General features: G+C 46.4%; 1 protein-coding gene across 5 annotated transcripts in view; it reads left to right on the forward strand.

Annotated features, from left to right (window-relative positions):
• SEZ6L (seizure related 6 homolog like) overlaps positions 1-20206 on the forward strand; it is a 219827-nt gene that overhangs the window by 191297 nt on the left and 8324 nt on the right. Inside the window, exons 13-15 of one of the 5 annotated variants that reach the window (XM_039462528.2) lie at positions 9949-10143; positions 17474-17506; positions 19972-20086. In XM_039462528.2, the coding sequence (XP_039318462.1) occupies positions 9949-10143; positions 17474-17506; positions 19972-20086 (343 nt within the window). The remainder of the gene's footprint in view (positions 1-9948; positions 10144-17473; positions 17507-19971; positions 20087-20206) is intronic. The other 4 variants (XM_039462529.2, XM_074391112.1, XM_039462531.2 and 1 more) reach the window with 4 other exon arrangements.

The following is a 20206-nucleotide window of genomic DNA, read 5'->3' on the forward strand; positions in this document are numbered from 1 at the left end:
TCTTTCACAGATTTCCTAGGCCAAAATACCCAACAATTCCATTTATTAAACAGTTAGGTACAAACAACTGAATGAATAGTTAACTCTTCACAACATAGCACCCATTAGAAAAATTAATGCATTTTTCTTTAATAAAGAAAAATGGTTTTATTTCATTATTAAATAATGACAATTGCTGGCCAGGTGTGGTGCCTCACACCTGTAATCCTAGCAATTTGGAAGGCCAAGGCAGGTGGATCACCTGAGGTCAGGAGTTCAAGACCAGCCTGGCCAACATAGTGAAACCCCATCTCTACTAAAAATACAAAAATTAGCTGGGCGTGGTGGCATGTGCCTGTAATCCCAGCTACTCGGGAGGCTGAGGCAGGAGAATCACTGGAACTCAGGATGCAGAGATTGCAGTGAGCTGAGCACACCACTGCACTCCAGCCTGGGCGACAGAGCAAGACTCTGTCTCAATAATAATGATGATGATAATAATAATAATAATAATAATAATAATGGCAATTGCTGCTACAGGGATGTGTATACCCTTTGGGCTGTGCAAAACTTCTCAAACGCTGGGATCCAATGGGACTTGGCCAGCCTAATTTCCTGTTCCACATTGATTTTGTCACAGTTTTTGATTTTTAGCACGAGCATCACAAAAAAATCCAGCTTCGCAGTGATGGGCTATCATTGAAAAGGAAGGTGGTGCGATCTAAAGTTGAAGCAGTGAACTTTCTCGAGCTGGGAGTTCACAAGGGAGCACACATTGTGTGTTTCGCCGGAACTTTTAAAACTCCCACAGCACCCCTGTGAGTTCCTGGTGGCATCCTGGGTCACCTCGGCGCACAGTTTGGGAACGCTGTCACTAACTCCTGGAAAAACAGTAACATATAAACAGATATGACCCATATTCTCATGGAGCCTGGGGTCTACTTGGAAAGGAGAGACTCCACAGAGACAGGTCTGTAAAGGAAAGAGCGACGAATCGTCAGCATCACCTCCTCCAGGAAGCCCTCCCTGGTTCCTTAGGCTGGGTTGTGTTTCTCTCCTCAGAGTTCCCATGGAACCTACAGTGACATCTGTCACCACAGCTGCTGCTGTTTATTGAAATGAACTGTTTATATGTTTGTGGAATCACATTCCTTAGAGTAAGGAAGGGAAAGAATTTTTTAAAACATACGGAATCGAACGCATAACTCACTTGCTAGGATTGTCTCCATTTGATCCTTGAATCCCGCAGGCTCAGGAGGCTCAACAAATGATGTGACTGTCATTGATATTGTCAGCAAAATGAATGCGGTCTTTATCGCACCCCTGCTTGCTTGCGACTTCTCCTCTTTGATAGGGACATGGTGGGTGACCCCTGAGGGACCCAGCCCAAAGACCCACCAAAAGTAACGGGAGTTTGACAAAATCCGGTGAGGGTTTTACGGGTGGCTCTCCAGGAGTCACTTAGATTGCTTAAGAGACGGCGATTCCCGGGGAGGCCCTGGTTCATCACGGCCCTGAGCCCAGAACACCCGGGATACAAGACGTCAGGATTTCCCAGCCTGGACAGACCCCACGGGTGCTGCGGCCAGACTGTGGCTGCCGTAGGAGCTTCCACTGAGGAGCCATCTCCTGTGGTCACAAGTTGGCCAGCACGTCCAGCGCTGGCTGAGTGCCTGTCCTCATTTGGAAACCTCTGCCTCTGGGCCAGCAGTCTTTCAGAGAAATCTGTAATAACCCTGGGGGATTTGGGTAAAAGAAGGACCTTTTATTATAGCAGAACCACTAAATGCACAGCACTCAAAGCACGGCATGTCCAGGTTCGTACCCCAGCTCTGCCTCCTACCGACACCGTGACTTTTTTTTTTTTTTTTTTTTTTTTGAGACGGAGTCTTGCTCTGTCACGCAGGCTGGAGTGTAGTGAAGCAATCCCGGCTCACCGCAGCCTCTGCCCCCTGTGTTCAAGCAATTCTCCTGTCTCAGCCTCCCGAGTAGCTGGGACTACAGGCGCCCGCCACCACACCCAGCTAATTTTTTCGTATTTTTCGTAGAGACAGGGTGTCACCGTGTTAGCCAGGATGGTCTTGATCTTCTGACCTCGTGATCCACCCACCTCGGCCTCCCAGAGTGCTAGGATTACAGGCGTGAGCCACCTTGCCCGGCCTCAGCACTGTGACTTTGTACAGGCCAGCTTTCTCATTAAAAAGATTGAAAAATGAACACACCAATCATAAATATAAAGGATTTTCATAAAGGGTGTGCCTGGCACCTAGCAGATCTTCAGTGTACATTGGCTGTTGTTAATCACCACTCCCTTTCGGCATTGTTGCAGGGTATATTGCAAACCATGTGTAACTATTACCGGGGGACCTGATTTCAAGCATTTTGTTCAAATGTGCTCCAAAAATGTACATTTTCTCCCATGGTTAAAGAGAGAGGAAACGGAAAAAGAAAATAGAAATTAGGGCAGGTTTGTGATTAGATCTATAAGGCCATCCGTCCAGTTCATTTGCATTCCAGGGAGAGAACGGCTGGAGTTACACCAGTGGCGATCCAAAGAGTTTAAAACATTCCACCAGTGGTTTCCAACCAGAGGCGATTTTGCTTCCTAGGGGATGTTTGTCAATACAATTTCTAGAGAAATTATGAGTTGTCACAACTTGTCAGGGAAGAGGGGTGCTAGCGGCTTCGAGCAGTCGGGGCCAGGGATGCTGATCAATATCCTGCAGTACCTAGGACAGCTCCCACCACGGAGAATGATCCATTCCAAATGTAAATCCTGTCTAAGTGGAGAAAACCTGCCTTAGATGACCTAATTTCAAAGTGTGACTACGTGTCACTGCCCAGCCACGTCTCGGCTATGGTTCAGCCTGTTTATGGGCAGGAAAAATGGAGTTGAGAGGCATATGCAACTCACTCAAGGTAGCACAGCAGACACAGGCCTCCAGTTTCAAATTCAAGTCCCTATTCGTGTCAGTCTTCTGCCATCTTCTAGGGGCTGGAGAGACCCACGACCTGCCTTCCAAGAGCTGGTGCCCGCTGGGGGGAAATTCCATATGACATTCTTTTCAAACTCTTATTGAGGATTGAATCAAAATCGAATCAGGCTGACTTGAAAGCCAGAGAATCCTCAGCTCGAATCGCAGCTCAGCCACTTTCTGCTTGAGGGGACTTTTCACAAGTGAGTTCCACCTGAGTCTCAGTTTCTTCATCTGTAAAATGGTGCGTGGTGCAGTGGTTAAGACCAGACTTGGATCATCTGGATTTGAATCTTATTTCTACCACTAACTAGTCTGTGACCGTTGACCTGTTACTCAACACTTCTGCCCTCCATTCACCTTGGATATAAAATGGAGATGATGACCAGGCATGATGGCTCATGCCTGTAATCTCAGGACTTTGAAAGAAAAAGACAGAAGGATTGCTTGGGGCTAGGAGTTCAAGACCAGCCTGGGTAACATCAGAGTACTCAGGGCCTGTCTTCATAAAATATTTTAAAATTAGCCAGGCATGGTGGTGTAGTGTACACCTGTGGTCCCAGCTACTCAGGAGGCCAGGGCAGGAGGATCTGGGAGCAGGAGGTCAAGGCTGAAGTGAGCTGTGTTCATGCACTGCAGCCTGGGTGACAGAGTGAGACCCTGTCTCCAACATAAAAATAAAATAAAGTGGAAATGAAGATATGATATCTGTCTTAGGGTTGTAGTCATAATTAAATGAGTTCATAGATATAAAGCACTCAGAACCACACCTAGCTCAAAGAATGCGCTCAGTAAACGTTCGCTGTTTTGGTCATGATTGTTACTACCCTCAAGGACTTTGGGGAAGGATTAGAAATACTACATGGAAATTATCTAATACAGAATGGTTGCTCAAATATTTTGGAAATTAATTAAATTATAAGTTAATGTGTTAGCCATGCCAGGACACCAAAGCAGTGGTTCTGAGCCCTTGCTGAACTTTAAAATCACCTGGAGAGTTTTAAAAGGAATACTCTGGGCCGGGCACAGTGGCTCACGCCTGTAATCTCAGCACTTTGGGAGGCCGAGGTGGGTGGATCATTTTGGGTCAGTAGTTCAAGACCAACCTGGCCAACATGGCAAAACCCCACCTCTACTAAAAATACAAAAATTAGATGGGTGTGGTGGCATGCACCTGTAATCCCAGTTACTCGGGAGGCTGAAACAGGAGAATTGCTTGAGCCTGGGAGGCGGAGGTTGCTGCGAGCTGAGATCCAGCCACTGCACTCCAGCCTGGGTGACAAAGCAAGGCTCCATTTCAAAAAAACAAACAAAAAAAAAGGAATACTCTGGTGTCTAATTAAATTTAAATAGCATAGTGGGCAGAGCCAGGGCACAGATAACCCAAGGCCATTCTAGTACTTAGCCCGGGGGCCCTGCTCCCAGATCTGCTGTCAATATCCTCCTTTACACCCAGGTCTAATGATTTATATGCCATCCGCGTTCTACCTTCACAGGGCCAGGATAGTGTTTAGCACAGGTTCAGCACCAGGAGGAAACTGTGGAATACAGACAGGACGGAATTGGTGTCAAGTTACGTGAAGGCAGGGACCATGTCCGCCTTGCTCATCATTGTATGCCAGGAACGTACAATGCCTGGCACACAGAAGGTGCCCAATAAATATTTGTTGTATTAATTAATCTGTTAATTGATGAAAGAAAATTTCCAGGGAAAGGTTCCTAGGGAAATTTTTTGTGCCTCCACTGCCACCTGCTGGTCATTTTTCTGCACTGCAGGTAATACAGCAAGGTTTTGTGTTCTCTGAAAGGTGCCACCAATGTCAACAAGAAAAAGCCTCCCCAATCAGGGGAGGGAAAGTGAGGTTTCTCCTCGGTGCTTCTCCCAGCACGACTGAGGTCACACTGGGTTGCAGTGACCCGATAATTGCTCTCTGTTCCCCCACTCGACTGAGTTCTGGGAGACACCCAGCTCCTACACAGGGCTGGAACGTTGAAGGAGTGGAGTCTACAGGCTGAAAACAAAGAAAAGAAAAGGAGAAAAATCAAAACTGACATTCGAAACCTCTGATTATAAGACTATTTTTATTTAGAGTGAGGCTAAATTATACAGCGCAATCTAAATGGAAAAACAAGTCAATAGAAATTATATATATATATATATATATAAAGTAGGCTGGGCGTGGTGGCTCATGCCTGTAATCCTAGCACTTTGGGAGGCCGAGTCAGGTGGATCATTTGAGGTCAGGAGTTCGAGACCAGCCAGGCCAACACGGTGGAACCCTGACTCTACTAAAAATCCAAAAAAAAAAAAAAAAAAAACTTCTCTAGGGGTGGTGGCATGTGCCTGTAGTCCCAGCTACTCGGGAGGCTGAAGCAGGACAATCGCTCGAACGCAGGAGGCAGAGGCTGCAGTGAGCTGAGATCACGCCACTGCACTCCAGCTTGGGTGACAGAGTGAGACTCTGTCTCAAAAATATATACATATATACATATATATACTAAGTAAACAACAGTATAGTTGGTATGAAAGTATGATAAGCATTATAGAAGCCATAAAAAGAATCAGTGCATATTGGATGCTCACTATATGCTGCACATCTCACATGCATGAGCTTGTTTAATTCTCCTAACAATGCCATGAGGTAGCCTGTTTTAAAAATGAGGAAATTGAGGCTCAGAGAGGCCAGTGGTGCTCACAGACGTACAACTAAGATCTGAATTCTGAGCCCTGGGATGCTTGAGCCCAACCACTCCTTCTCTGCAGTTTGCCTTTAAGTGAAATGATGTGAGGTCTTTCAAGAAACATTTATTGGGCACCTATGCTGTACCAGGCTGTCAAGGATGCCGGTAAGCTCAGCTTGGCTGAGGACCAAAGACTTTCTCAGGATGTTTTCAGAGGAATCATTAGCGTATGATTGGCACTGGGTCCTGTTCATTACACCGTCTGTAGAGTAGAGTCAGGGTTTTGAGTAGAGTCAGGGTTCCACCGTGTTTCTTGTGAAATAATGCAAGCCTGTCCTGCATCAAAAAAACAATACCTCAAAGCACACGCTGTAAAAATAAAAATAAAATTCTCCTTTCCTACAACCCATCCCCAAGGCACTCTCTGCAGGGTTAATGATTCCTCGCCAGCCTTTTTAGGCCTCGTTCATGAACACATAATAGAGGCTGCCTTGGAGGGAGCCCCGTGATTGATTTAAGCAAGGCTTTGTGATTTGATTCTGGGCTCAGACACAGAAGCGTTGGCTGCATATCCATCCTGCTCTGGAATGCCAGGGGGTAAACTTCAAGTATACAGATGACCTTCAATTAGTGGAAGGATTCGCCTTGGCCAAGTATCAGCTAAACCACTTACTGCCTCATATCTGGGAGTCTTGTGGAAAGGGAACTACATTCAACATCGCTGCCTCTCTCACTCAATTATTCCAACAGCCCCTTCCCTTGGCTACATCAGGGCTCTTCTCCAGCCACCCGGGGTCTTCTGAGTTTCTCTCTCCTATGGCACCTGCCATTTTTAATTAAATTCTCCATTTACACATTTGCTTGGCCCCTTAAAGCACGCAGACTGTGAGCTCTGGAAGGCAGGAGTGATGTCTGGTTCACCTCCTCATCCCGTTGCTGGGGCATTGCTGAGCTTGAAGGAGGCACTCATGAGATATCTTCTGAATAAACGCATCAGCGCCCGCCAGAGCATACCTATGGTGTCATGCGAGATGCAACTCCAGCTGCACAGTGACCTGGAAAGCCTCTTTCCACAGGCTGACTTCTGGGCTAGATTTCAAGGGTGGGAAGGAAACTGTTTATAACTCCCGATGAAGACCGCTATGGACATATACACGAAAACCCTTCAACCTCAAGAGCAGAAGCCAGATTCCTACCCGTCCACCCACTGGAGGAGATTAAAGCCCAGATTCTTCATGCACGGTGATTACTATGACTAAAACGTACTCATCGATTGATTCGTTCATCTTTTCTTCGGAAAAGTGATACATTAAAATGCCTGCTAGACCAGGCAAGGACCACGTGAAAGACAATAGGGAGTGGCAGAGACTGTGGCTAAAGTAAAGAGTATGCCTTGTCTAACCAGGAGAGCCATGACTCAACTCCAGCCAATTATTTCCATGTGACTTTGTGAACCCAGTATTGTCCAATCTTTTAATGTTTCAGAAGAAGCCAGAAATCTAAATTATTGTATGAAATCTAATTTGTGAAAGCTCAGTAACTACTGTTTTAGTTGACATTGCGTAAGCTAAGTGGGGCCCACATGTAAGTCATGTTCACAGAGAAAAAGGTTCTTGCCGGCACCTAAATTGCACCGTGTGCCTTGAACTGCAAGTACCATGGGACCAGTACCATGGGATCATATCTGTTTTATTCTCCTCTATGCCCTCAGTGCTTCTTAGGTTATTGGCACATAATAATTGCTCAATAAACATTATTTGTGTAAATAAAGGAATGCTTCCTGTGAACTGGGCATTGTGCTGGGTATGAGCATAATATAAATCTTAAGCCTGGGAAAGTAGTGCCATGAAAGATTCTGAAGCTCTGATGGAGGTTTGTGCATCAAGGCAGAGTTCCAAGGACAGAGGAGTTCATGACATTGGGAAGCGATCTCGGTCTTGAAGGGATGCTTGAGGTTCATCTCGCAAAATAAGATGCTTCGAGCAACACATATTTATCCTCTCACAGTTTCTGTGGGTCAGGAGTCTGGGCATAGCTGAACATACACACCCATGCCCATAGCAGTATGTTTCAAAGTAGCCAAGAGGCAAAGCGACCCAGGTGTCCATCGACGGACGCTACGAAAAACAAAATGTAGCACCTGCCTACAATGGACGATTAGTCTGAAAAGGAAGAAAATGTTTGACACAACTTCCAACATGAATGAACCTTGAGGACATCATGCTAAGTTAAAGAACCCAGTCGCAGAAGGAAAATACTATTTGAGTCCACTTACATGCAGTCACTGGAGCTGTCAACTCCGTAGAGACAGAAAGTAGGATGGTGGGTCCCAGGGGCTGGGGATAAGTTGTTTAATGCACCTAGAGTTTAAGATTTGCAAGATGAAAAGAGTTCTGGACATTAGCTGCCCAATTAGTCCACTAACCTACTGGACCGTACATTTAAAACAGATAAGATGGTCAATTTTATGTTATGTATATTTTACCACAATTTAAAATTTTTTAAATAATCAAGTTTATAATGTTTCAGGATTTGTAGTCCTGTGTGCGAAGCGGTTTGCTGGCTGTCCATTCCATAAAGGTGCTGAAAAAGGATTAGGTCTCACATTGGGCCTGAAATGGGTTAAACCTGCAGGTTCAACTCTCCGATAAAAGCCGTGATCCCACACCTTGGGAGGCTGAGGCAAGAGGATTGCTTGAACCCAGGAGTTTGAGACCAGCCTGGGAAGCATAGCAAGACCCTGTCCCTACTTTAAAAAAAAAAAAAAAAAAAAAAAGCTGAGGCTGAACACAATGGCTCACGCCTGTAATCCCAGCACTTTGGGAGGCTGAGGTGGGCAGATCACGAGGTCAGGAGATGGAGACCATCTTGGCTAACATGGTGAAACCCCGTCTCTATTAAAAATACAAAAAAAAACTAGCTGGGTGTGGTAGTGGGCACCTATAGTCCCAGCTACTAGGGAGTCTGAGGCAGGAGAATTGCTTGAACCCGGGAGGCCGAGGTGGCAGATTGCACCATTGCACTCCAGCCTGGGTGACAAAGTAAGACTCCATCTCAAAAAAAAAAAAAAAAAAAAAAAAAAAAAACCCAAGTGTGGTGGGACGCCCCTGTAGTCCCAGCTACTCAGGAGGCTTAAGCAGGAGAATTGCTTGACCCTGGGAGGTCATGGCGACAGTGAGCCACGGTGGCACACTGCACTCCAGTGTGCGTCTTAGGCTACCGGGGCCTCGTGTTGGCAGCTGAAGAGAGCAGCCGCCAGATGGCACTGTGGACTGATTTTTAATCATTGGATCCTTTTGCTGCATTCCTACTGAATCCCAGGCCCTGAGGATAAGCGTCTTTAAACAGGCTCATCTCCAGTGAGGGAAATAGATAAATAATTCAGTACAATGCAGTGCTGAACAGCGGAAAAACTAAGAGGACTGATGATTCCGTTGCTGGTAGAAGGCATCAAGGAAGGCTTCCTGGAGAAGGAGAAATGAAGACCAAGTGTTGAAAGATAAGATCTAGTCACCACGATGCGCAGGTTAGGTGTCAGGTGAAAAGCAAGATTTCATAATTAAACACCAACACCACCCTCCATCATTTACTAAGCACCCATGACATGCCAGAAACATCCTAAGCATTTTCTTATTTATCTATTTTAGTCCTCCAAATTCCTATGAGATAGATACCACTGGCTGGGTACGGTGGCTCACACCTGTCACCCCAGCACTTTGGGAGACTGAGGCAGGTGGATCACGAGGTCAAGAGATCAAGACCATCCTGGCTAACACGATGAAACCCCTTGTCTCTACTATAAATACAAAAATTAGCTGGGTATGGTGGCATACGCTTGCAATCCCAGCTACTCGGGAGGCTGAGGCAGGAGAATTGCTTGAACCCAGGAGGCAGAGGTTGCAGTGAGCCAAGATCATGCCACTGCACTCCAGCCTGGTGACAGAGCAAGCCTCTATCTCAAAAAATAAAAACAGAGATAGATACCACTTTGATTGTCATTATGCTAGGGAGGAAACAAAGGATCACAAAGGTTATGCCGTTTGCTGGCAATCACACAGCTAATAAGTAACAGAACTCGTATTTGAACCTTGCTTCCACAGCCAACTTCCTTCTCTCATGCCTATATGTAATCTGTGCCCAGAGTGGAAGACAGAAAGCAGAGCTTGAGAAGTAGAAAACAGTCTGATGCACGGTGGGGGTGCAGAGGGAGGAAGCTGGAGAGGCTGACCAAAGCTAGATCACACAGGTGCTGAGCAGGACTCCCCAAAGATTTGCATCGTCTCATCAGAGCCCCTTCTGGCTTGCATTTCAGCGGAGGAGTCCCTGGCATGTGACAACCCAGGGCTGCCTGAAAACGGATACCAGATCCTGTACAAGCGACTCTACCTGCCAGGAGAGTCCCTCACCTTCATGTGCTACGAAGGCTTCGAGCTCATGGGCGAAGTGACCATCCGCTGCATCCTGGGGCAGCCGTCCCACTGGAACGGGCCCCTGCCTGTGTGCAAAGGTAAAGAACCCTACTCACCACACAGGGTCCCCAGGGCCCGGAGATGTCAGGATTGGCTCACAGGAGTTACAAACTCGCTCTAAAAAGCTGGACTAGGAATTCAAGGCCAGCCTAGACCACACAGGGAGACCCCCCCCCCCATCTCTACAAAAAAACAATTAGTTGAGCATGGAGGTACACACCTGTAGTCCCAGCTACTTGGGAGGCTGAGATGGGAGGATCGCCTGAGCCTCGGAGGTCAAGGTTGCAGTGAGCCATGATCATACCACTGCACTCCAGCCTGGACAGAGCACGACTCTATCTCAAAAAAATTAAATTATTAAATTTTAAAATAATAAAAAGCTGAGCTACTGTACTTCATTAAAACCTAAGATATCACCGTTACTTTATGCACCACTAAAAAAGAAAAAAAAAATGCTGCCACTTATACTATGACACAAGGTCTTCCAGCTTAGCATTTTTACTTTTACTTACTAAAGGATCTTCTGGCCAGCCGCAATGGCTCATGCCTGTAATCCCAACACTTTGGGAAGCTGAGGCAGATGGATCACTTGAGGTCAGGAGTTCAAGACCAGCCTGGCCAACATGGTGAAACCCTGTCTCTACTAAAAATACAAAAAAAAAAAAAAAAAAAAAAAATTAGCTTGATGTGGTGGTGCTGGCCAGAAGTCCCAGCTACTTGGAAGTCTGAGGCAGGAGAATCACTGGAGCCCAAAAGGCGGAGATTGCCATAAGCCAAGGTGGTGCCATTGCACTCCAGCCTGGGTGACACAGCGAGATTCTATCTCAAAAAGAAAAACCTATCTAAGCTTTTTATCATATATCACAATTATGAAAATAGAAGCAAACCAGGCCCAGTGGCTCATACCTGTAATCCCAGCATTTTGGGAAGCTGAGGTGGGTGGATCACTTGAGCCCAAGAGTTTGAGACCAGCCTGGGTAACATGGTGAAACCCTGTCCCTACAAAAAAAAAAAAATTCAAAAATTAACCATACGTGGTGGTGTGTGCCTGCAGTCCCAGCTACTTGGGAGACTAAGTTGGAAGGGTCACTCGAGCACAGGAGACAGAGGTTACAGTGAGGCAACCTCTGGGTGACAGAGAGACTCTGTCTCAAACAAACAAAGAAAGCACAAGCAAAATAAACTGGCTCCAGTGTATTTAAAACTACCCCACCTTCAAAGTCTGGTACTTTTGATTTTCTAAATTATTACTACATTTTTTTTGTAAAGACAGGGTCTTGCTATGTTGCCCAGGCTGGCCTAGAACTCCTGACCTCAAGCGGTCCTCCCTCCTGTGCCTCTGAGTAGCTGGGATTGCAGGTGTGAGCTGCCACACCGAGCTCTAAGATCATTTCTTACTCCAAGTCTTCAACATCCTGTTTTTCCACTCAATATTGCTCCTGTCGAATGTCATTCTGTACTCAAATATATATACATTTACATACACACATGTGTATGTCTACATATATATATACATACATACATAGCTCCTGTCCCATTAAAGCCTCAGGGTTGCAAAATTCGTTAGGAACATCCACAACGAACTAAAGTCTTTGATACTAGGGCTTTGCAGTTACATTGACACAGGGCTGGGACGAGGTTGAAGCCAGAGAGGTGCCTGAGGTTAAAATGTAAGGAGGTGACCAAGGGTCCCATAGATCAGCCTCAAAAAAGAGTCTCCGTACACGTCTCGCCCCAGACGCCTCTCCCCTTGCCCTGGTCCCAGCCTTGTGAGCCAGCCTGGTTTTTGTTTGTTTCTTTGTTTGTTTGTTTTTGTTGGTTCGTTTGTTTGTTTGGAGACAGGGTCTTGCTGTGATGCTCAGGCCGGAGTGCGGTGGCGTGATCATGGCTCACTGCAGCCTCAACCTCCTGGGCTCAAGCGATCCTGCCACTTCAGCCTCCCGAGCAGCTGGGACCACAAGTGCATGCCACCATGCCTAGCTAAGTTATTTTTATTTTTGTAGAGATAGGAGTCTCGCTATGTTGCCCAGGCTGGTCTCTACTCCTGGCTTCAACCGATCCTCCTACCTCGGCCTCCCAAAGTGCTGGGATTACCGGGGCCGATCTCAGCCTGCTTTGGACCCCTGCTTAGAGAACATGGCTTAATTGTTTCCCACCTCCTGCACCGCCTTCTCACAACCACGTAGTTCCCATGGGTCAGGAGTGCTCCCCGACTACGCACGGGGTGGTCCCCCAGGGCGCTGCCTGGCATTCTGCAGACGCTGATACCCTTATGGCCCACATTTGTGCACACGGGGAATCGTGACCGCCACCTGGTGGCAGCTACTATTACACACTATGGCTTTAAGCCTCGCCCCCATCTCCCACATGGCGAAGTGAGAAAGTTGCACCTTACAGTCAATTGAACACGCATCACTAAAACTAAGTTGTAGCACACTAAGTAAAATTTGGATTCGTTTATCTGGACCTTTGAAGTGCACCATCAGTAATAGTAATAGAAATACGTTCAGTGCTTTAAGCCAGTGGATCTTAACCTTTATGCCCCTTTGAGAATCAGGCAAAACACGCTGAGTTTGCGAAACGGAAGCATGACGTGTTCTCTCTCTACTTGAGAACCCATAACTTCAGTGGATCCCCAAGTGCCTTATGCATGCACCCCATTTCTGAGGCTTAAAACTACTTGGCCAGCTAGTTTGCCCACTCCTAAGTGTATTTCCAAAAGAAGTGAAAACAGGTATTCAGACAAACACTGTCCAAGCATGTGCATAGCAGCATTATTCACAATATTCACAAGATGGAAACAACCCAAATGCCCATCAACTGATGCCCATCAACTGATAAACAAAAGTGTGGCATGCTCAAAAGAATATTATTAAGAATATTCTTAAGCCAGAAAAAAAGAACGAAGTACTGATACATGCCACAACATGGCTGAATCTCAAAAACATCAGGCTATGTGAAGGAAGCCAGAGCCAAAAGGTCACACGTTTTAGGGTGCCGTTCATAGGAAACATCTAGAATAGGTAAATCCATAGAGACAGAAAGCAGAGTCGTGGCTGCCTGGGAGCAGCTTAATGTGTATGGGGCTTGTTTTGCAGATGATGAACATGTTTTAGAACTAGACAGTGATCATGGCTGCATCACGTTGTGAATGAGCTAAATGCCACTGAGTTGTAATGCTTTAAAAATGGTTGATGTTATGTTATATGAATTTTACCACCTAAAAAAAGGAAAAAATTCCCCTGAATCACCTCATTTAGGTCATATGACCACTGTCTAAGATAGGTGAGCCATCTGACCTGTTTAACAGATGTAAAAGGAGAAGCTCAGAGACGTGAGTGACTTTCCCAAAGCCACACAGCTAGTATAAGACAATGCTAGGACCTGAATCCACATCTCATGACTGTGAATGTCCTGCCTTCAGGGCTATTAAAAAAGACCCCAACCAGCCGATCACCACAGTATGGAAAGCTAAGCGTCTTCACACATACCAGAATCTACCCCAGATTTCCCAAATTAGAATCATTGAGAGGTGGGCCTGGGATAAACCTTCTAACAAGCTCTCAAATGCACTGGAGTTTGAGAACCATTGAAGGCCGTGATTGCCAAACATTTGGTGCAAACATAAACAGAGTCCTGAGCCCTTTCCACGGAGATTCTGACTCGCTGAGTCTAAAGCAGGACCCAGGGACCCATTTAACTAACCACACAGGTGAATTGTATCATCAACCAAGTATGAGAAACACTAGCATAAGGAATGCAATTTAATCTTACCAGGTATCACGCAGGGGCTCGTCACATGAATGACAGTGACTTACATAAGCAGTTCTTGCTAAGAGAACAAGGGGTCCTTTTGAAGAGCAGCAAACAGTAAGAAAGCCACAATTAGCATTCAAAACAGCTGCCTTCCCTCATTCCCCCATAATTTTCACTAAGTCCAGCCCTGTGTTTGAATTTATTTTATTTATTTATTTTTAATAGAGATGGGGTTTTGTCATGTTGCTCAGGCTGGTCTTGAACTCCTGAGCTCAAAGAATCAGCCCACCTCAGCCTCCCAAAGTGCTAGGATGACAGGTGTGAGCCGCCGTACCCAGCCTGAATTTATTTTTGATAGCGCAGGAAACCCGCTTTGTAGAGTTTAAGCGCTGGGAAGTTCCTGAGAAAAGAACCCCTGTAAACCCTCTGTCACATGGACATTAATAGAAATTAATCTGACATTGTTGATGAGTTTTCTGCAGGGGAGAAAAATTAGCAGGATTTGTTTTTTAAGAAACCCGTACAAACCACAGCGCTTCCATTGTTCATGTTAAAAATTTTTTTAAAAAAATTTTTTTAAGAAACCTAAATAAGAAAACCATGAAAAGAGCTACTTTGGCCGGCACTATGTGATTTTATCTGGCGTAGTGGCTTTTTAAATTCTTCTTGGATTAATTGCAAAGGTATCTCATGGAACAAGTAGAAGAAATCAGAGTTGCAAATGAAAGGAGCAGAGTCTCCCCCTCTTCCTCCATCCCTTTCTTCTCTGGAAGCCAATGCTCATCTGCTGAACTTCCAGTGTCACCCCTTCCCCTAGGCTTATACAAACAGATATACTTGGAAAGAGAGGGGGATGTTTGTTTTTCTTTTACAAAAAAAAAAAAAAACATAAATCTGGGTATAGTGGCTTCCACCTGTTACACCTGCAATCCCAGCACTTTGGGAGGCCGAGGTGGGAAGATCACTTGAGCCCAGGACTTCGAGAGCAGCCTAGGCAAAAAAGTGAGGCCTAATCTCTACAAAAACATCCAGAAAATGAGCTGGGCATGGTGACACGCTCCTGTAGTCCCAACTACTTGGGAAGTTGAGGCAGGAGTATGCCTTGAGCCCAGGAGGTTGAGGCTGCAGTGAGCCATGATTACACCACTGCACTCCAGCCAGGAGACAGAGCAAGAACCTGTCTCAAAAAAAGGGGGGGGGGGTGGTCACATCATGCTGTACTCTGTGTTTTCCTGTTTACAAATGTAGCACCATCTTATTTTTTAAATTGCCACCCGTCATTCCATGCTTTACCTGTTCTCCAGTGCATTCAGCCATTCCTCTGTGGATGAAGACACCCGTTCTCTCCTGGTTTTTTTGTTTTGTTTTGAAAAAAAAAAAAAAAAAAAAAAAAAAAAAAAAAAAAAAAAAAAATCTTCCCCATGAATCCTTGGATGCTGGCACATTTCATCCTGCAGGACAAATTCATCAAAGCAGGATTCATAGTGCAGGCAAAGATCTGTGGATCTCAAGTCATCCTGGATGTCGCCAAATCGTTTCCACAACTGGAGCAATCCACGCTCACCAGCCATGTGTGATAATGTCCATTCCTCCACATCCTCTCCAGCACCGTATGTTTTCCATTGTTTTTAAATGCTGCCAAACTGATAGGAAAATAAAACTACCATCGGAATAGGCAAAAATGTAGCTGGGTGTGGTGGTGCACACCTGTTATCCCAGCTATTTGGAGGCTCAAGTAGGAGAATCGTTTTAACCCGGGAGGCGGAGGTTGCAGTGAGCCAAGATGGCACCACTGTACTCCAGCGTGGGTGACAGAGCAAGACTCAGTCTCAAAAAAAAAAAAAAAATGATAAAAAGAGGCTCCCTTTGGCACATGATCCCCGAAACCTCTCTTTTCTGTGGGCTAGTGTTCCTAGAAGCCCCACAAGGTGAATCAGCTCACTGCGCTCTCTCACAACGGTGATGGAATTGCTGGGAGGAAAGGCTCTCGGGAGACCCCTGCAGCGTTCTTCCTTCTCCATGGCCACTCCTGAGATCTGTCCCACCACCGTCTCTGTAAGGAAACGATAAATCACTTCCTCTTCCGAAAAGAATCTCGGAGGCATGACATTGTGGCCTGCAGCAGGGGAAGGAAATCAGTGTCAATGTGAGGCCACCTAGCTGGGACCTGGAGGCCCCAAGCTGCAGCCCGGTTCTGCTGTTGACCCCCTATGTGACCTTGATTGAGACGCCCTCCCTCTCTGACCCGTTTTGGGAAATAACTGGGCGAGTCCACATCAGAGTGTCTGAAGAAGAGTCAGACGGCCCACCGGATGCATCAGAACAGCTGGGGAATTGGTGAGACCTGCAGAAGTCCGCTTCTGAGGACACCGACCTGGCCAAGTCCCAGGAATGGCCCAGGAATCTGCATTTCATATGCCCTCCCCCTCCCCGCCCCGGGGTCTATGAGCACAGGGCTGCAAGGGACACATGATTCAATGCCTCCTCCCAGTTATAAGATTCCAGGACACTCACACACTCCCACCAGAATGCGACTCACATCTTGGACGGGACCATCTGCTTCAATCTTTCCATTTTCTTGATGCCAAAGCCGCAGAGATGTCTGCACTTTAGCCAGCCCACTAGCTTTCCAGCTGGTTTTGTTGTCATGGTGTGATGATGGCACAAACTAGAGAGTGATTTTAACCAAGGCATGCATTAGAATGTCTTGGGATTGGGGAGACAGGGACAGCTAAACCTTTGGCGGCCACTCCCTCCTATCCCCTAACGCTGCAGTTTTTTCATTGAAGTCCCTCATGGTGGGATTTTGCATTCCTGGAATAAACATCCATCCTAGTTGGTATATTTTTGTGCTTAGCTACCATGATGATGGATGGCGAAGGTGGGCACCACTCCCCGCCATCTTGAACTTCCAGAGAGGTTTTACAGAAAACATAAATGACTAAAAATAGTTTCACATGGGACACAAAGCCTCGTCAAATAAAAAGGGAATTAAAATGAGATGAGAAAGGTTTACACAGATAAACACGTCAACATGGGAAAACGGTTCCACCTCTGGCTGGATTTTGAATGAAGGTCTTGAGCCTCACACTCCGTTGTGTTTTACCCCACAAGGAAATGATGAAAAGACCCTCACCACATAATTGAGAGCAGAAACCAGAGGCATTGAGCAGCCCTGATTTAAATCCTGCCTCCATCACTGAGAAGCTGTGTCATGTCAGAGAAGTCACTTCACTTCTCTGAACCTCTGTTTGCTCATCTGTAAAATGGGGGTGAAAATAGCATTGACCTAACAAGACCACTGTGAGGGCTAAGTAAGCAAATGTATACAGGGTTCCTGGCAGAAGTTTGGACACGCGGTGCGCGTTCAGTAATTGTTCCCCATCACTGTGGTTCATCTTGGGTCTTACCTATCTCATCTTCTCTTGGGAACTTAGGAAGTGAATAGTCCAGCCACGTTCACTGATTGTAGCGGCCCAAGCTAAGTAAGAACATAACACTACCATCAGCAAAGCATGGCATGGGCTTTTGCATCTAATTTTTTGGCCTCATTTCATGCAAATGAAGTGAATTCACTTTACATTGACCAATGCTTCCTGATTTCTCTTTCAGTTAATCAAGACAGTTTTGAACATGCTTTAGAAGGTGAGTTCCAGAATGAAAAGAAAAAAAAAAGTTCAATAAATCAAACTAATAGCACAAAACAAGGCCAGGTCTTTGAATATCTTTATGTAGATGCTTAAAAAAATAAATAAATTCTGCCTTCACACTGCCATAGATAATTTTAAAATAATACTGTAAGGGAAAAAAGTATGGGATTTGCAAGGGAGGATCCTAACTATAACCCGAAAGGGATTTGACAGCAAAAGAGAAGGAAAGCTTGGAGCCCATAAGCCTGAGAAAGGCATAACCACATTGTGAAACTTGCCACGATGCCATTCGAGAACTAAATCTAGCGACGTGCCACCTTCTATGCTGAGAATCCTCCTGGTCTCCAGAGGGAGCAGTTCGCCCCAGAAGTGTTCGATGGTCCAATTTCCTGAGTCTTTTTCCCCCCAACTTACCCACCCCTTCACCCCTCTCTCCTTACTTCAGCTGTGCTTGTATTAGAGATTCCCAAGTGAGGCTTATTTATGAGGAGCAGATGCTAAAATCTATCCGGGATTTTATTTTGGTTTTGTTTTCATTTTGTGGTTCCTTTGCTTCCCAACCCCTCCCATGTGTAAAATGTCCAGCGTTCTATGTCACCAGTATTGAATTTGGTCCGAAACCACTCACCTGGGCTGTGACGTAAGATAGATGCTGTAAATATTACTGTCTATTTACTGTATATGTGTAAATAGACAGTATATTATAGTGTATATATTTTTAATTATATACTGTAATATATTGTTTTATTTTTTAATGTTTTTACCCAATCAAGCAGTGTTCATTATTCCTGGAGCCATCTTTAGCTTTCTGACAATAATGAGTTCACGTAGAATCTGGAGCTATGTAAATTACATTTCACTAGTGGCTGTTCCTTGGAACAGATGACTCTTGAATCCAAGCAGGTGGAACCAGGGCTCACATGCAAGTGAAGGAGCATGAATTAGCCTCTCCACTTGGCAAATAGAGGGCACTTTCTCTTATCCTCCATTCAGAGTATCCTTGTTCTGCCTTTTGCCAACCAATGAACCATGAGAACGTCTCAAAGGGCTGGGGTTGCCCAAAGCTTGTGAGAGCCACTGTACCATTTTGTACTCGTGCATTTATTGTGGGTATTACGATTGATTTTTCAGACCCCATAAAATGGTGGTTAATGGATTATAGATTGGTGTACGGCTAAGCTCTATGAGATGTGACCCTGGAGAATGGCAGAGAAAACCTGGAGGCCAAGTTTCTGGAAGGGATGTGGGATCCCCCTTCAAGCAATAGCTGTTACTGTTCTTGCAATTGCCACAGACAATGGGAGGTTGAGAGAGCAGCCCAGGAATGTGCAGGGGGAGCGTCTGGGAATCTAAACCAGGCCTTCACAGTTGGGGTGTCATTGGGGTGTACAGGACAGAGAGCTGTCCCCAGTGCTCAGAGCCCACTCCTGGACTGTAGAGTGTGACTCAAACTGTCTAGGAGGGGCCTGTCAGTCTGGGTGCAACAAGCTCCCCACGCCACAGGGGAGCACCAGGTCTGGGAATCCCTTAGAAACCTTGTGGCTGGAGCCGGGCATGGTGGCTCACGCCTGTAATCCCAGCTCTTTGGGAGGCCGAGGCGGGTGGATCACGAGGTCCGGAGTTCAAGACCAGCCTGACCAACATGGTGAAACCCCGTCTCTACTAAAAATACAAAAACTAGCTGGGCCTGGTGGCGCGTGCCTGTAATCCCAGCCACTCGGGAGGCTGAGGCAGGAGAATCGCTTGAACCTGGGAGACGGAGGTTGTGGTGAGCCAAGAGTGAGCCATTGCACTCCAGCCTGGGAGAGAGAGAGCGAGACTCCGTCTCAACAAAAAGAGAGAGAGAGAGAGAGGAAGGAAGGAAGGAAGGAAGGAAGGAAGGAAGGAGGGAGGGAGAGAGGGAGGGAGGGAGGGAAGGAGGGAGGGAGGGAGGGAAGGAAGGAAGGAGGGAGGGAAGGAAAGAAGGAGGGAAGGAAGCAAAGGAAGGAAGGAAGGAGGGAGGGAGGGAAGGAGGGAAGGAAGGAGCCTTGTGGCTGGCCACCAGCACCATTCAACTCACGGACACACACAGAGCCCAGATTCGCCCACCAGTTCTGTATCTCAGGTCCAGACCTATTCCTATTTCTCTTCTCCACTCTATGAAATGTCCAGCAAATCCGCTTTCCCAGTTACTGAATTTGGGATTTTCTCCAAGACTTCCTGTGAATTGGACTTTAACCAGACCTGAACTGTAGCCCCCCTCCAAAATGAGAATGGTACAACTGAGTTTCAAACAGTGTCATTCTCTGTAGCTCCTATGGCCAGCCCACCCAAGGATGAGTGTGGGTCCTTGCAAAGGACCGGCACCATTTCCTTTAGTCTTTGGAGAGCCATCTCCGAAGGGTGGAGAACTGGGCAGGTGGGCACTCCCCTGGGAGCCAGGTACCTGGGAGCGAGGACCTCACTGGCTCCTGTGTTCAGTAGCAGAAGCGGCAGCAGAGACGTCGCTGGAAGGGGGGAACATGGCCCTGGCTATCTTCATCCCGGTCCTCATCATCTCCTTACTGCTGGGAGGAGCCTACATTTACATCACAAGGTAGGGAGCTGATCGGGGAGAGGACTGCCCAGCAGCACTCGGAGGGACTAGGCGGTTCACCTCTGAGTCTCAGGGTCTCCACCTGTAGCTTGGGCAGAGTGGCCTTTGTGTAACCAGAGA

The sequence above is a fragment of the Saimiri boliviensis genome, chromosome 21 (genome assembly GCF_048565385.1).
Source record: "Saimiri boliviensis isolate mSaiBol1 chromosome 21, mSaiBol1.pri, whole genome shotgun sequence".
Lineage (NCBI taxonomy): Eukaryota > Metazoa > Chordata > Mammalia > Primates > Cebidae > Saimiri > Saimiri boliviensis.